The sequence below is a fragment of the Danio rerio genome, chromosome 24, assembly GCF_049306965.1.
Source record: "Danio rerio strain Tuebingen ecotype United States chromosome 24, GRCz12tu, whole genome shotgun sequence".
Classification (NCBI taxonomy): Eukaryota; Metazoa; Chordata; class Actinopteri; order Cypriniformes; family Danionidae; genus Danio; species Danio rerio.
The window spans coordinates 40,264,178-40,282,616 of record NC_133199.1 but is presented as its reverse complement, the minus strand read 5'-3'; the positions used below and the strand labels follow the sequence as shown (position 1 = coordinate 40,282,616).

The window sequence follows — 18,439 nt, the reverse complement described above, 5'->3', positions numbered from 1 at the left end:
CACGACTGATTCCAATTCAGTTACTAATGGCACTATCACGTCTTTTTCAAGAAAACTGCTGCTTTAGAAATTCAAATGTTCAACAGCCCTAACAGTATTTTATGTCTTAACAATAAAATCGAAAAAAAAAAAAAAAACATATTTCATGGGAGATTCGATCACAGGTCTGCGACATTGAAATGCAATGTGCTTACCACTGGACCACATTGGCGCTATTACAGTGAGAGTAAAAAATAACTAATGACTTGCGACCCTTAAGACACAGCACTACTTTCTTTTGATGGCTCAATCTTTTTCTCCTATTTTTAGATTTCTGATCAAGTTATGTCAGATTTATTAATGTAGTGAATCATTTGATTTTCATTGAGCAGGTGTTTTATTCATTTTATTCGAATTCTTATATTCACTAAGGTGCCGCTGTTTGGGGTCGATAGTTGCATTACATCATCATCATTAACGTTAGTTAACCTGCAGGCTGCATTTTTCTCACGGGGCTGCGAGAAAATAAATAAAAAGAGCGGCACTACGGTAAAATAATGATTAAAAAGAGTAAAGCTATGGTCAAATAAATAAATAGAAGAAAAAAAGTGTGACTGCTGAGAGTGCAAGCAGCTAGGGACACCGGCCCTCGCGGCCAAAAACAGACCGGCCCACCGGGAATTCTCCCGATCCTCCCGATTAGCCAATCCGGGCCTGCCTACCAGCGTCAGTTGCGTCACTTCACTCCCATTCATGAATTCGCAGATGCAACATCTGTTTCACACCGCAAGCGTCAGCGGCGCGTGAGCAGATCGTGAGCAGCGCGTGTGTTTTCGGCGTCCATGTTAACAGATTAGAGCTTTCATACCGCACGCAGCAGCAGCGCGTCAGTGCGAGGCGTGAGCGTCGCCGAAGCAGCAGTGCAGCGATAGTTTCGGCGCTGGGTCTATTTTTGACGCGCTGCTCACGCTCAATTAAAGTGACAGTGCATTGATAATGACCAAAACACATCGAATGACAGTAAAAAGTAGCAATTTTACCCAATAAATGCGTTAATAATGTCAAATGGTTTATATATAGTCATTCAAATGAACTTAAAACGATTAAAAACGGCAACAAACATTTATTTAGGCCCGAACTACAAAACCGAATGTAAAACAATTTTACTATCAGTTTTGCTTAAGTTGCACACTAGTGTTGTAGGAGAGGGGAAATAGAATATTTACAGGATTTGTAGTCCATAGCGAAGTGTATTGTGGGTAGTGTAGTGCGACACGCATGCTGGATTATGTGAGCTCGCTGTGTTCTGTGCAGCTAAGCAGAGCAAGAAAGTTTTAATCGGCTTTGTTTTATGTTCACTCGAATTATTCCTACCGGGAGCTGTTTGCACTGTTAATCTGACAACACGAAAATAAGTAAAAGAATGGCATGCATTAATTACTTTTGTCCGTCTCATCATCTGCACGAGCATGAATTAACGAGCTGTTATTCTGCCGCTGGACATCACTGAAGCGGAGAAAGTAATACTAGTTTGATCATGTATAAATATCATTATAACTATATTGTATAAATATGATTATAACTAGGTCTACAGCAACCTGATAATCAAAAAACAAATGACATGATATCACAGGCGATTGTCTTCTGACTGTAGACACTTCTCATATAAGTTAGCTTTAGAAGCATACAGTACTATTTGATCTATAAAATTTGTAAAATAAACATTTGCAGGTTAAAGAAACAGCATAGGAGGGGCCTTGGTGCAGATGAAAAGTTTAAAAAGTGTATTTGTATATAGAGGGGTAACTAGATAGAATAGACAGAGATAGGTTGATCTCAGCAGCAGCTGCCGAAGAGCTGCGCGCTGCAGACGCAGCTGGTGTGAAAGGCAAACGCCTGCGTGCTGCTACTGCTCGACAAACGCGCTGCTCACGCTCTGCTCACGCGCCGCTGACGCTTGCGGTGTGAAACAGGCGTCAAGGGATAGCGTAACGTCCATTGTATACGCACTTCAGAAACTCAGAGAATCAGAAGTTGTAGGTTGTCCTGTTACTTCTCGCATACTGTTTTCACAATACTTTGTATCGGACAAACTACTCGGCTCGCATACTATATTAGGGACGTACTATATGCGATTTGGGACGCAGCCAGTGATATTACACAGAGCTGTTACCTGATTACCTAGCTGAGGACTATGTTATAATAGCTGTGGACGCTGCATAAAATCAATATCAGAGAGATGCTAATGGTCTAATCTGATTTAATGATCTATGCTAAGCTAAGCTAAAAGCACTCCCCTCAAAACTCGAATCAAGAATTTTTTAATCTGCTTGTAAAAACTTTGCAATCTGAATCGGCCGTGAAAACAAATCAAGATCGGTGCATCAGTAAAATGTGCCTTAATGATGAAATCTGAATATTCATACGCCTTTTTGTTAGTCATTTCAAAATGTCTAATTTGCATATAAACCAGCACAGAACAACAAAAGACATCTGATTTCTTTGTCTTGACTTGTACATTATGAGTCACATCCAAAAACACAATCCAGTACGCGGTTTATTCATGCAACAGACATTCAGATTGAGAGCTTTAGGACTGCATGAACATTTACACTGGTAAATCATCTTAAAAAAAAACTTAGTATCCTTATTACATCCTTCTAAGAACTGGAAGAGGAAGACAAAACATTGGAGTACAGAGACATTCAAGAGTGTTAGTGGGATTTTCCAAACAACAAAAACATTCCAGGAGAATCCATAAGACAGACATACTGTATATACAGTGTCTATAAACACACACACATAGACCTCACTGGACTATTTGTGCTATAAAAATCATAAGACATTTATGTGGGAAGTGCATTGCTTGTCAACACAATGTGCTTTATAACTCTAAATAAAATATGTAAGAAATTAATTAAGCATAAAAGTCAAAGGAGGCGAATGCTTTTTATAGACGCTGTATATACAGTACAATAGACAGAGGGTTTTTCCAAACTCCAGGATCTGAGATCCCTGAAAACACACACTCTGAACACACTCCTGACGCAAGATCGCAACGCAACACAGTCTGTGATGCAACACATGGAGTGACAGACAACCAGACACAGAGAAATATACCTTTTTGCTTTCTAAACCTTCCAGCTGAAATATAAAATATCAGCAGTTAACTGTCCTCATGATAATACTGTACATGCTAGTGCAGAAGAAACTGAAATAAATTAATAAAAAATATTAATACAAGAACTATCATATGAAAAAAACAGAATATACACCATTGCATTTCTTGCAAAATTCAAGAAATAAAACTATTAAAAAAATAAACGGAAATTATATATATATATATAAATGAGCAATATCACACGAGTAGCAGTGTGCTATGGTTGTATATCAGCATTGATGGGAGGCGTGCGTTAGAATATTATATATTCTACATTATATAATCTAAAATATTATAAAATAAAATAAAATAATACAAAATATTATAATATATTATAATATAAAGCAATATATTCTAAAATAATATAATATATAAAATAATAAAATATAATATAATATAAAATAATATAAATAATATAAATAGTAGAATATAATATAATATAATATAATATAATATAATATAATATAATATAATATAATATAATATAATATAATATAATATAACCTAAAATAAAATAAAATAATATAAATAATAATATAATATAATATAATATAATATAATATAAATAATAAAACATATTATAAAATAATATAATAAAAAATAATAATATAATATAATATAAATAGTATAATATAATATAACATATCCTAAAATAAAATAATAATATAATATAATATAAATAATAAAACATATTCTAAAATAATATAATAAAAAAATAATATAATATAATATAATATAATATAATATAATATAATATAATATAATATAATATAACATATTTTAAAATAATATACTATAAAATAATATAATATAATATAATATAATATAATATAATATAATATAATATAATATAATATAATATAATATAATATAAAATAATATAAATAATATAAATAGTATAATATAATATAATATAATATAACATATCCTAAAATAAAATAATAATATAATATAATATAATATAAATAATAAAACATATTATAATATAATATAATATAATATAAAATAATAATATAATATAATATAATATAATATAATATAATATAATATAATATAATATAATATAATATAATATAATATAATATAATATAATATAATAATCAGCACTCAATCAGGTCTAGTATGAACATTCAAAATTGACCAACGGTAGCAGGTATTTATTCATGTATATTTTCGTAACTGACACTCAAACCATAAACTCATGTTCAAAGTCATGAACTACAGCCGTAAAACACAAACAAACATTAGCTAATGCAAACAATCCAAATGAGTGTCATTATAAGACTCAAACTGCAATCCTAGAGCACTTGGCCTTGCCTGCTTCTATCATTTAGATAAGCATGCTTTAGTTTAGCGCACAGTCGTGTCTTATTATTACCAGCATGCATGACTCACTCCTTTAATGACCTGTTAATTGATACGCCTATTCGGCATCACTTAATTGTTCTTGTGAACATAATTAGTTTAGTAACAGCTATTCTGAAGCTGAAACAGTTGGAGATGACAACATCACCTCTTCAGGCTGACTTGATGACAGTTCCATTATTTTATTAACCTTATCAGCTGAATGATGCTCATTCATTAATATGCTCAGGCATTATTATAACAGGCCTGTCTTTTACTCTACTGAATGTGTTTGTTAGTTTTTAAATCAGGTATAAATGACTAAAAGAAACCTCAAATTTAAAGGAGACCTATTATGCCCCCTTTTTACAGGATGTAAAATAAGTCTCTGATGTGCCTAGTGTGTGTATGTGAAGTTTCAGCTCAAAATATACACACACATAATCTTTCATAACTTGTTGAAACTGCCCCTTTTAGGCTTTGATGGTAATTGTGCCGTTTTGGTGACTGTCGCTTTAAATTTAAATGAGATTGTGCTCTTTTCAAAAGAGGGCGGAGCTACAAATGCCTATGTGTCAGCATATTGGCAGATTCAAAAACAAGACTAACCTCATATGCGAATGAGGGAGAGATAGCCACTAATGTGCGGGGCTTTCCCCTTCTGATAACACGTACAAAGGGAGAATGTCAATCAAAGTGTTTCTGCAGACTGTTTTTATCAAGTGTGATTATACTAAATAGAATTAATGAATTTTTACCATTATAAGCTTGTTATGGCTCCCACAGTGCTGCCACACAACTGTGTTTAAACCCTTTATAAAAGTGATTTTTGCATAATAGGTCCCCTTTAACAGTGTAACAGCCATCAAAGCGTATTCCTCATTAACATATATTAAAACAGCATGATACTCACTCTCTGGAGCAGAGCAGTCACTTGCCGTTTCTGCCTTTTCACTGTAAGACCAACATTGGAAACACCAGTTAAATGCGCATTATTAAAATCTAATCAAAGCAGCATTGACATCAGGTTTGGTTGTGAATATCCGTTGCATTGGACTAAAGGTGGGATTTCTTACGGGCTGTCTGGTCCACGAGTCAAAACACTCTGAACTAGTCCAGTTAGACTAGCAATCTGCTTCTCCATGGCCTCCATACGCTCTCTGCAAATACAAAATATTATTATACTATATATATATATATTTCCCTACTACATATATATATATATATATATATATATATATATATATATATATATATATATATATATATATATATATTTAGTAGGGACAAAATCATAATCAGGATTATTTTGGTCATAATTGTAATTGTAATTGATTTTTTTTTTAATAAACGTTTCCCAAATGATGTTTAACAGAGCAAGAAAAGTTTCACAGTATTTCCTAGTAGGGCTGCTCGATTATGGGAAAAGAAAAACCATAATCAGGATTATTTTGGTCATAATTGTAATCACAATTATTCAAAACGATTATCAGTTGAAGTCAAAATTATTCGACTTTAAATAATCAATTTTATAATTAAATAATCAAAATTTAACAGGAGAGCTAATTTAGATTTTTAACTGTATATATATATATATATATATATATATATATATATATATATATATATATATATATATATATATATATATACATATATATATATACATATATATATATATACATATATATATATATATATATATATATACACATACATACACATATATACATATACAGTATTACACACAATATAACAATTTGATTTGATTTGATTAATTTATTTTCGAACAAAAACATCATACATAAAATATCATTAACAAAAAAATACATTTAAACATGGTAGAAAATGAAGCGGAATGAAGCATAAGCTTATGCTTTTGCATTCTCTTGTAAAACACCATGCATTGAAAAAAAAACACTTGAAAAAACTTGTATTTCATAATTAAATATAATAAAAAAGGAAATACTATCCTGGAATATATCCTGGAAGGAAATACTAAAGTTGAATATGCATTTTACTTTTGCCAAAGAAGTTTGCATTTATTTGCAAATCCTTTTTGACAGAAATAACATGAAGTGGACAGAAAAACTTTACTGTATATTCACCAAAATTCTATATTCACTCAAGAAAATATGCATTCTCTCACAAAACTTCTACATTCTTTCATTACAGCTGTGCGTTCCCCCATGAAACTAACATTCACTCACAAAACTTGTGCATTCCCCAAGAAACTTTTTGGTTGCTGACTTTCATGTTTGCATTCTGTTTACTGACAAAATATTTCTGTTCTCTCGCAGAGCTTCAGCAGAAACACTCCATTCACTCACAATACTTTTGAGTTTTCTTGTAAAACTTCTGCGTTTTACCAATTACACTTTCCATTCTCTCATAAAATGTCTGTGTTTCTTCAAGACTTTCACGTTTAGCTTCAAAACAAGCACCATTCAGTGGAAGGAAAAGTTGTATTTAAATGCTTCTGGGTTTTCTTGCTAAACTTGTAGCAGTTTTCCTCAGAAACTCTGCAGTCTCTCACAAAAAAATAATGAGGTGGAAAGAAAACTAAAGTCCCTGCTTGTGCAAAATAATTAAAGAAAGAGAAGATATAGAAGAAAAAAATGTCAGGAATTTGTCCCTCTGCTATTCTATGGTTTGCGACTATTTAACATTGAGACTATTTGTTCACCATTGTTAATATTTATAGACTGTATTATATACAGACTGAAATCATCCAAAGATTAAAGAAAACTGTTATTAGAAGTTAGTTATTAGACTATTATGTTTAAAAATGTGTTGAAAAAACCTTTCTGCTAAGCTGAAATTAAGGATTTTTTTTTAATAAATTACAATTTAACACGAGAGCTAATAATTCTGAATTCAACTGCATGTATGTATGTATGTATGTATTTTATGTTTTATTATTAACTAATTTAATCATTTATTTATTTTTTTTATTGTTAGTTTAATTTACATTGTACTATTTATTTTATTTCAATAATTTATTTTATTTATATTAATTATTTTGTTTATATTAATTGTTTAAATCTGACTCAAATCTGATTTATTCACTTATTGGTTGTTGATTGTATGCATGTATGTATTTATTTATTTATTTCTCAATTCATTTTTAATTTAATTTAATTAATTTATTTTTTAATTATTATTATTTTTAAATATGATTTATTTTAAATTATATTATTTATTTTATTTCAATAATTTATTTTAGTTATAACATTTATAACATTTATTTAAATCTGACGAAAATCTGATTTATTTACTTGTTGGTTGTTGATTGTATTTATGTATGTATTTGTTTCATTTCTTTTCTTTTTTCTTAATTCATTTTTTATTTAATTGTATTTTTTTATTATTATTATTTAATATTATTTATTTTAATTTACATTATTTTATTCATAATATTTATTTTATTTATATTACTTAATTTAATTATATTATATTATTTTATTTTAATCATTTATTTAAATCTGACTTAAATCTGATTTATTTACTTATTGGTTGTTGTTTAGCTCATTCATTCATTATTATTGTTCATCATCTGTTTTTGAAGTCCATTTGGACTAAAATGCATGATATAATATCTTTACAACTTGTTTTCAAGTCATCACACATTTAAAAAGCACACTGCACATTTATCTGGATAAGTTTAAACAAACAAAAAAATAATAATAAAATAATAATAAAAACTAATCAAAATTGACTCTCACCTGGTCTCTTCATTACCAGGTAAAGTTGAACCATACACCGGTCCCCCATCTCCTCCTGGGCCACCTAGCATACATATCTGCTCCAGTGGAGGCCCTCCTGGACGATTTTTGGGGCTCTCAATATACACAGTGCCATCTTTCCGAAACCCATGTCTCCCAGGAGACCCTCGTCCTGGATGACTCCCATATGGATCCCTGCCATCCGACAGTTTCTGAGGTGAGGCAGGAGGCAGAGTGCGGAAACCCATGGTAGCATACGGATCTGCGTATATTGCACTTCCAGGCCTATAGAGGGCGCCCTCCAGCTCGCATTGTAAAGCCGCGGCAGGATAGCCAGCGATAGAGCGCACTGATCCCCGACGGTACGCTAGAGCTTGAGGAGAGGCCACACTGAGCCGTGGATCCTGAACCAGAGCGTACGGATCCGCGTATATCGCTTCGTTTTTTAGCAACACCACACTTTTTGATGACGATGAAATCTCCTCGTCTGGTTTTACGTCACGGCGTTCTAGAATGGCACTTGGGGAGGGGCAAAACCCAGGGTGAGTGTGGCCTGTCTGCTGAGGGGCGTGGCCTCCAGGGTGGCCATGGTGTTGGTAGGCGTGGAGCTGGGGTGACTGATGGGGACCGGCGTAAGAAGATGGGCGTCCGCCGGTGTAAGAAAGACGGGATTGTGAGCGTGATGGAGAACCAGACGGAGGAGAGGAAGACGGGAGTGTGTTTAAGCGGCGCGTGGGAGACGATTCCCTTGAGGTGTAAACCAGCTCTCTCTGAGGAGATGGAGAGACAGAAGTTAAATGCATATGACAGATGACTAGATACAGTTGAAGTCAGAATTATTAGCCCTCCTGCACTGCAAAAATGCTTTTCTTGCTTAGATTTTTTGTCTTGTTTCTAGTCTAAATATCTAAAATTCCTAAATCAAGAAGAATTTTATAGACAAGCAAAACATATTGTCTCGTTTTGAGAAATAATATGCCAATAATAAGTGAGTTTTTCCTTAAAACAAGCAAAATAATCTGCCAATGGAGTAAGCAAAATAATCTTGTTTTTTCTTTTGACGTAAGATTATTTTGCTTACCCCATTGGCAGATTATTTTGCTTGTTTTAAGGAAAAACTCACTTATTATTGGCATATTATTTCTCAAAACGAGACAATATGTTTTGCTTGTCTATAAAATTCTTCTTGATTTAGGAATTTTCAGATATTTGGACTAGAAACAAGACAAAAAAGTAAGAAAAGCATTTTTTGCAGTGTGTATATTTTTCCCCAAGTTCTGTTTAACAGAAAGAAGATTTTTCAACATAACAGTTTTAATAACTAATTTTCAGTTGTGTAAAGTAACAAAATACAAATACTCCAATTACTGTAATTGAGTAGTTTTTCTTAAGAATTGTAATGTACTAAGTGGTTTTAAAAATGTGGACTTTTAGGCCAAACTCACACTATGTACAGTTGCCTCGAACCGGGCCAAAGCACACTTGTCCCCCCTCCCGTCTCCCCCAACGGCCCGCACTTACATACAATGGGGCCTCGGCACGCTTACGTCATCGATGCTGCGCTCCGTTCAGTGAGAAGCGTTCTCGCTCAGCACAAGAGGAGATTTCTCTAGTTATATCGTTTTAGTCGTTTGATATGCAGTGACATGCAGTCAAATATTTCGCCAAACAGTCCTTAGGGATGTGGGGACACGCAGTAAGATATTTCGCCAAACAGATTCGCCTCTTTTGGCGCTCATAAACAGTCATAAAGCCCTCGTGCTACAGCAATGAGGAGGTCTGCTGAAGGTGCGCAGCTGTCGTGCAGTGAGGGGTGTTGCGTCTTTAATAAACTACGGCAGTTTGTGTTCATTAAACTGTAATAACCCACATAGCAAAGTTTCTCTGGCCCACACAATCAGGTTTTGCTTGGCCCACATGCCGCAGTGAATTACGGTACATGACTGGACCATATCTGGCTTCCAGACAAGGGCCAAACACGGACCATATCTGGGCCAAGTCTCAGCCAAGTTAATAACTCATAACTGGGCCTGAACTGGGCCAGATAGGTTGGTGTGTCACAATTGCAATAAAATTGATAAACCCATGGAGTGATGCGCTTTAGGCACACTATGGGCACGCTTTTTCTCAAAGTGACCTGATTGGTAGAATTTTTTTTCTTTACTCAAAAATGATTTTAGTGTATTTTAAATGTGGGTCAAGACTGGCCAAACTCACATGGCCCACTTATCAAATTTTTAAATCTGGGCCAAATACTACGTTTTTCATCTGGCTCAAATCTTGTGTGCCGCCTTAAAAACGGTGCCACCTCTGCCAAACCCAGGCCGTGTTTGGCCCACATGCTGTATGCCAGTGCCGGATGAATGCCTGCTGTGCCAGCTTTTTGCCAAATCTGGGCCAGAATTCTTTACTACTAGGGAATGATTAATAAATCTATATGAAACAATCCCTTAAAAGTCACGTCTCGCTTTCAGTTTCGGGCTTTGGTGCGTTTTGCACTCACACACAAGCGTACCGCACCAAAGCCCAAGTGAACCGCGCTCAGGCCCACCTCTTCCAACCGGGCCAGGGCCGGCCAAGTGAACCGTGCTTGAGCCCGATTCAGCACACTCACAGTTCTCAAACGATCCGGGAAACGGGCCTGGGTACAGATGGCATAGTGTGAGTAGGCCCTTACTTTCCCTCAAATACATTTTTAGTGCTGTATTGGTACTTATACTCCACTACTTTCCCCAATCTTGCAGTCACTACTTAATTTTATTTTCTATGTGGATTAGAAAAACAGTCCTGTGATTCCAATCAAATCGCACACGAAGGTAAATCGCATCATAATGAACTACCTCAACACATGGGTGACTTATAATTGCAGCAAACTGTTTGGAAGCATTAAAAGTGTCCAAGAAGTTGTCCAAAATCTTTACACACAATGACCCAGAGACTGTTTAGATGCATGTCACTGGTGAGAAGATGATGGATATTTGGTGTATGATGACCACAATGACCTTAAACATCCAGCAGGTACAAGACGTCAACAAGACGTGAGATTGACATTGTACCCCAACATTGTGGGGACGTTGTATTTTGTTTGGAAATGAACAAATGGTCAGAACTCAACGTCATGTTGAAGTCATTGTCCAAGTGTCAACCTAAAATCAACCAAAAATCAACATCTAATGATGCACACATACACACACACAAACACACACACACACACACACACACATATATATATATATATATATATATATATATATATATATATATAAATATATACACACACATAAATAAAAGTAACTAAGTGACTATTTACTTGAGTAATTTTTTCATAAGGTACTTTTTTACTCTTACTTGAGTAACTTTTAAAATTGTTACTTTTACTTTAGTAAAAATTTCAGCAATTACTTGTCCTCTTACTTGAGTACAGATTTTGGATACTCTACCCACCTCTGCATACGGGTCAAACACCTGCAGTACGAATTAGATTCACTTCTAAATGGCCTACAGTAAGATTATATAATAAATACATTTACAAAGACGAAAAAGAAGGAGGTTTTTGCTGCAATTTTAGTTCGTTTCAGTTAGTTTTTTATGAAGACAATACAGTTTAAGTTAGTTCTAGTTTAAAAAAAAACTCTCGTATTCTCATATCTCGTATTTATTTTTATTTAAGTTAACAACATTTATTTTATATTTTAGTTTTGTTTTTTCTTTACTTTCGTTAACTATAATAACCTGGGTTATTAATAATGGGTAATAATGGGTTATAATATTTTATAAGAATGTATATAATACACACACAAACACAATTTCATAAAGTATAATAGACAATGTGCAACATGAATAAAATAGCTTTGTATTAATAATAATAACCATACGAGTCTGCGCTTTCATTCTTTTTCACATTTACTTAGTTCAGATATCTCATCAGATGTTGTCGAAATATATAAGTAACTGCGAAGCAGTAAAAGCTAATCCTGTGTCTTCTAATAATTTCTCTCAGGGGCAGCATGCATATTGTGAATAGCAAAGGGCCTTATACCGACCCTTGAGGCACTCCATACTTTACTGAGCTGACTTTTGACAACCAACATAAACCCTGTCCCTGGACACCTGTATAATTTACACAATCTAAGAGGATATCATGATCTATAGTGTCAAATGCAGCACTGAGGTCAAGTAAAACAAAGAGCGAGATGAAAAAAAAAAAACTTAATTTGCATAAAACACCCATTTTTAACTAACATTAATATTTTATCTAACAAAAAATAACTAAAACAGTTCAACAGCCACCAGTTTTTGGCTCACCCGCAGGTCCCCATTGGCGATGTGTCCGTGGTGTACGGGGTGTGCTGTGTGTTGTGCGCTGTAGTGCGTGTCTCGCATCGGAGCCTCTCTGCAGTAGATCTTGATAAGACAGCGGTCGTGGATATCACGAGGGTCCTCCAGCTCATAGAAGATGTTGCGTGCCTCGTCTTTAATGAGCAGCGCTGTACCGGGAGAACGCAGCGCACCCATCGTCAGTTTTTGAGGGAACATGTGCACGATCAGGGCGTGGAGCGTCTCCATACTAGTCAGCTCATGAGTGATGTGAACGCGCCGCGTCTCATCACCAAACTGCAAAAACAACACCGCTGGAAACAAGACAAAAGGAATGGATTAGTAAAAGGAGTTTAAACTGACACATGAGGATGTTTTGTTTGTTGTTGTTGGAGTGACTGAGGCACTAGCTGTAAAATGGATTAGTAAAAGGAGTTTAAACTGATAAGGCTTTTAAACACATGTAAATGTTTTGTTTGTTGTTGTTGAAGTAACAGGGGCCCCATTTACACTTATACACTTTAATTTTAAAACACATAAGCTTTGCTACGGTTACGACTTCTGTCCACACTACGCCAGAGTTTTTGAGCACCGAAAATGGAGCATTTTGGAAACAATGAAGAGGCCGTTTTTATTTTAGAAACGCTGCTGCTCTGTGTTAGTGTAGGTAGTGAAAAACGGAGACATCTGAAAACGGAGGCGATTGGGTATGATTGGGGCTTTTTCTCAATATCTGCCGGATTACATTTTAAACTTATCGAGCTGTCTACTAGTAATACAACCAAGTATTTTGATTTTTGTCATGTATACAAACATAAATTAAACAATACATTTAATATTAAAAACATTCAGTCGTTTTTTTATTGCGAGTTATAATTGCACCAAGTTATATTAAAAAGTAAGTGAATTAAAACAGCGCACACTTGCCTGTAATGGTAGTGGGCCATTCTTCAACTACGGGCACTTTTAGCCTTGTGAAGTTGAGTAAAAAAAACTTGTTCAAAATTACCGTAACAGCCTCATAGGTTTAAACATTTTGTCTAGTTTTAAGATCTGTAAGAGGACAAACTTAGATAAGAGAAACATTTTTTCCATCGTGAACTGAACAAATGTCAATTCCACCACATCTCAATATACAGCTTATTTTAAAATTAAATAAATGGTGGCAGTCAAACATTGTCTAAGATCATTTTTGTATCTAGTTTAACCAATCTTTTCACAATATATACAATAATTATACATTTCTCCATAAAATAAATTAGTTGTATGCGGAATTGTTCACCTGTCATACTCTAAAAACTTATATTAATTTGGTTGAGAGCTTATTAGAAATTCAATAAACTGAATTTGTATATTATAAATAGAGCATGAACTTAGGGTGTTTTCACACCTGCCTTATTTAGTTGGGTTGAATCACACTAGAGTTCGTTTTCCCTCTTGGTGCGGCTCATTTGGGCAGATGAGAATGCTGCAATCGTTCTCTAATGTGCACCAAAAGCAGACAAAAAAATTGTACCGAGATCTGCTTGAAGAGGTGGTCTTGGTATGGTTTCAAACGAACCCTGGAGTGGTTAGTTTGTGGTAAGAATATGATCCGAACTAAAACAGACCAAACCGCAAAAAGTACTGCGCCTTTTGGACTAATCCAGCTGCAATAGGCCGATGCGCTGTGCATTATGGAATATGGAGGAAAAATATTTGTTGACAGCGCTTTACCAACAGAGAGAGAGGGGAAAACATTACCTGATGGATCGCTGGTAATATGTCGCAGTTTAGCTAAATTAATTCACGCCTCCTCCTGAAGGCCTGAAGGCGCCTCCTCCTGAAGTGACGTGCGATGCATTAAAACATTGTTTTCCAGCCGCGGCCGTGCTTCATTATCGAAATATATAGTATGTCTAAAGCAGGGATACAATTAGTCAGCGCAGTTGTCCCTTAATAGTAAAAAGCGACATTTTGTGTCTGTCGGTTTTGTTTACTAGCGGGAGTTCATTGGCATTTTGCCTCACGTGAATTCTGACCAACCGATAAGCAGTTTAGGAAATATGTTTAGCAACATCTGGCCAATGAGAGAAGTGGATTTTGTCACATGACTGCATTTTGGTTCTTTTCAACTTGTTCGGACAAAAGCCAGCAGTGTGGTGTGAAAATGACACAAAAGCCGGCAGAAAATGCAACAAGGTATCATTTATTGCCCTTGGTCCGGACCAAATGAAGCGAACTACAGATGTGAAAGCACCCTTATGCATTGTAAATACACTTTTAATGTGTGATGAGAACTTTTTAAATATGTGGAAATGACATTTTAAAAGATTATTGTGAAAAAATGAAAATTAGCTTCAACGATTAGCTTTAAATTGATAATAGCCTTTCATGTATACAAACCACTCTTATTTACCTTCATTTTGTTTGGTTTTAAAAACACCTTTGAAGGAACAACATGTTTGGAAATGACGTAGAATAAATGTATTTCCTTATCAAGCAATATTTACCTTGATTTTTCTTCAAGTGTTGTAGATAAAAATGTCAATTCCCTCCATCTTGAACATGTTCTCAGATGGCACTATTCATTTTCATTGAAACCACCAAAATAATCTTTCACACAAGCTTTTTAAAGCGACTTCACAGTGTTGTGGTGGAAATGACACTGAAAAATGTGCGACAGCTATATTTCGTAAAAAATAATATTGATAATAGTCTCACATTAATAACTATAAAACAATTAAATTATTTCACTTGTGCTTAATTAGGATACATTATTAAATACCAGATAAATATTATATTTAAAAAAATTTATTTTCATTGTTGAAGTTTAAAGCTCTGGGTGTACGACAAGGTAAAAACAGTGATTTTGACACCTAAAAGGAGGTTGAATAATATGAAATATATATAATAGAAAGCTAGTACATTTTTTAAGTAGATTTTATTGTTAGTTTGACTAAGAATGAGGAATTTGAACAAAATTGTATATATATATATATATATATATATATATATATATATATATATATATATATATATATATATATTTGGATATATGATTAAGGACATAAATCCCCGTAGTTGAAGAATTACCCTAGTAGTGCTGTACGTTATTTGTTGAACCCTTCAAGCAAAAAGACGGGGCAGGCAAAATGTCATGTTACACTTCAGTCAACTAAATCTAAATGTTTTGTTTGTTTTGCTAGTAGATAAAGCCTTCAGATGGACTAGATTTTAAACGTAGCGAGCTGTCTAGTAGTAATACAACTAAGTATTTTGATTTTAGTCATTTATACAAACATTAATTAAACAATAAACTATTTAAGAACTTAAACCAACAGGATTCTGCTGTAAACTCCATCTTGTGGTCAGATTTATTTGCCGCACAACCTCTCACAGTGCATTATGGGTATTTTCTAGCTTTTGAGTGCAGGGGCGCAACTGCACACTTACTGATGGGTATGCGGCTTCAACTTTTCCGCGCCCCCCCTTCAATCCAACTATATTTTAAAACAGGCAAGTGATAAAATGAGGAAAATATTTCCATCAATAAATTAAAGATATTTTTTCATAAAGATATCAATATACTTCAAAAAATACAGTTTCGCAGTTCTGAACACAACTGAAATAGTATGAAGAAGTAAAAGGTATAATTACATTAAGCATGTTAAGTCGCAAAGAAATGCATCTCATACCAGCCCAAATTTCGCCTCAGTTTAATTTTACCTTACTAAATGATTATAGCACCTTGACTAGCCTTGCTTTTGGACTTTTTGTACTACATTTGTCAAAACAAAATCATTGACATGGGAGTCCTAAAGGGCAAAAGAACATTGCGATTACTTCTCACATGCATACTGTGAGAAGTGTAAGGTCTGTCTTTGCAAGAACAATTGACTAAAACTGCTAAAAGTGAAATAAAAAAGACTGTCAAATGTTTAGTGTAAAAAAAAAAAACAGAAACAAACTGTGTGAAATGTTCTATTTAATTGAAATGTTATAACTTTGTTTGTAGCTAAAATTAAAATAGTTTTGAGCTAAAAAGTTACCAAAAGCCCTGATGAATCAATATGATACATAATAAATTCATAAAAACATGTATATGGTATGAAAAATGGGGGGAGGGGTGGAATGATTTTGTAATTTAATAAAATACAATATTATACACGTATAAAATGCTAAATAAACATTTTTAACTATATATATATATATATATATATATATATATATATATATATATATAATTATTAATAAATACTATTTGAAACTTTTAATATGGATAATTTAAAAAATAGTTGTGGCACAATGGCACCCCCCATGTGTGGCGCCCCTATGCGCCGCATATACTGCATACCCCCTTTTTGCGCCACTGATTGATTGTACACTCATTATTGCGAAGCATTGTAGGATTGATTTAGTGCACTTAAGTACATCCACTATGGTTTCAAACACCACTAAAAATGGCTTCCCGCTCAAATACTGCACTGTTTAATAGTATTTCAGGTTTCGTATACAGTCTGGGTCTCCTAAAAGTGGTCTGTCAAGCCTACTCCCCAACATGAAGCACATTCAGAACTGCACATTGTTTCCAGAGGAACATGATTGCTCCTAATAGACTCAACTGTGCGAATAAATAAGGCTAATAGGGATACCTGGTGCTCGTAGTTTGGCCTGGCTGGGCGACCGTGCGAGTGGAAGACTCTGCCTGAGGATGTTTGAGCGGCTGAAGCCCAGCGGCATCTCAGCGTCCGCCATGCTTTCCAAACTCTCGGCGGATGCGTAACACACTCGCCCTCCTACCTGCTCGCCCAGAGACTGCTGTTGCAACCCCGCAGCGCCGCGCGGAGTCCGGGCCTGCAGGAGACAGACAAACACATCAGTGTGTGTGTGTGTGTGTGTGTGTGTGTGTGTCTCAAAGGGAGGGAACGCTCTCTAATTGCCCGTATTGCAGAAGTAGCAGTTTTGCAAGGGTAATGAAACCTCTGTGATGGGAAGGCAAAAGACTGTCTAGGGAAAATCAGGTTGTGTGTGTGCGTGCGTCTGTAGAGCTGCTCCAAAAAGTGGTGAGAGGAAACCCATGCAAGCTAAATCATTCTCTAATCATGCTTATAATACAATCATGTCAGCTTGACTGCTGCTCTCACCGAAGCAAAAGAAGACATCATTTATATTTACATATATAGTATATAGCTATAGGGATGAACAATATATCGCTTGAGCATCGAGATCGCAATGCGTGTAATCTGCAATAGTCACATCGCAGGATTAGATTATTAAATATAAAAAAATAAGGATGTTATTATATAATATTGTTTTGTAATCATTTATACAATGATGAAAATGTTATTTTACATTTGATTGTTCACTTTCTAAACTTAAATGCTGTTAGACTTGCCCAGGGAACCATAAAGTACTGTTTATTATTATTTATTTATTTTTGCTTGTAATTTATTATAATTTATGCAAATGCACAGCATAGAAAAAGACTTCCCAGTTGATCTAAAAGAAGGAAATCTTTCCAAATAAAGCTAATTAAAATCATCTGGTAAAATTATATTAATATCGCAGTATACTGTTTATCGCAGAAAAACAAAATATCGCAATGTTAGACTTTTACAACATCATGCAGTCCTGTATGGCAATGAACAAAATTAAGAGGCTACTTTTAAATTCTCAGTTTCTCTGGATTTTTGATCCATAGTTAAGAGTTTCAGTATTGTTTTTGTTTTCTTTTGTACACTACTGACAGCATTTTTTCCAAATATGTTTTAATTCAGAAGTTAAGAAGAGTTAAGGAATCAATATTTGGTAAGGAAATGCTTAAATGGCTAAATTTGTTTAAAATTTGCAAGAAATTCTATCATAACTTTAAAAGGTATAAAAATAATGATAGCAATAATAATAATAATAATACTAATAATAATAATACTAT

General features: G+C 34.2%; 1 protein-coding gene across 25 annotated transcripts in view; it reads right to left on the bottom strand.

Annotated features, from left to right (window-relative positions):
* srcin1b (SRC kinase signaling inhibitor 1b) overlaps positions 1 to 18,439 on the bottom strand; it is a 133,522-nt gene that overhangs the window by 49,738 nt on the left and 65,345 nt on the right. For 19 of the 25 annotated variants that reach the window (XR_012399187.1, XR_012399190.1, XR_012399192.1 and 16 more), the window contains 5 exons: positions 17,160 to 17,361; positions 12,514 to 12,839; positions 8,209 to 8,978; positions 5,560 to 5,643; positions 5,397 to 5,437 (listed from right to left, as the gene is read on the bottom strand). Coding sequence is in view for 22 of the 25 variants with exons in the window: in NM_001423741.1 (NP_001410670.1) it covers positions 5,397 to 5,437; positions 5,560 to 5,643; positions 8,209 to 8,978; positions 12,514 to 12,839; positions 17,160 to 17,361 (1,423 nt within the window). In the remaining 3 variants the exon portion in view is untranslated. Of the gene's footprint in view, positions 1 to 3,099; positions 3,124 to 5,396; positions 5,447 to 5,559; positions 5,644 to 8,208; positions 8,979 to 12,193; positions 12,840 to 17,159; positions 17,362 to 18,439 lie in introns of those variants that run through there. The other 6 variants (XM_068217107.2, XM_073940538.1, XM_068217110.2 and 3 more) reach the window with 3 other exon arrangements.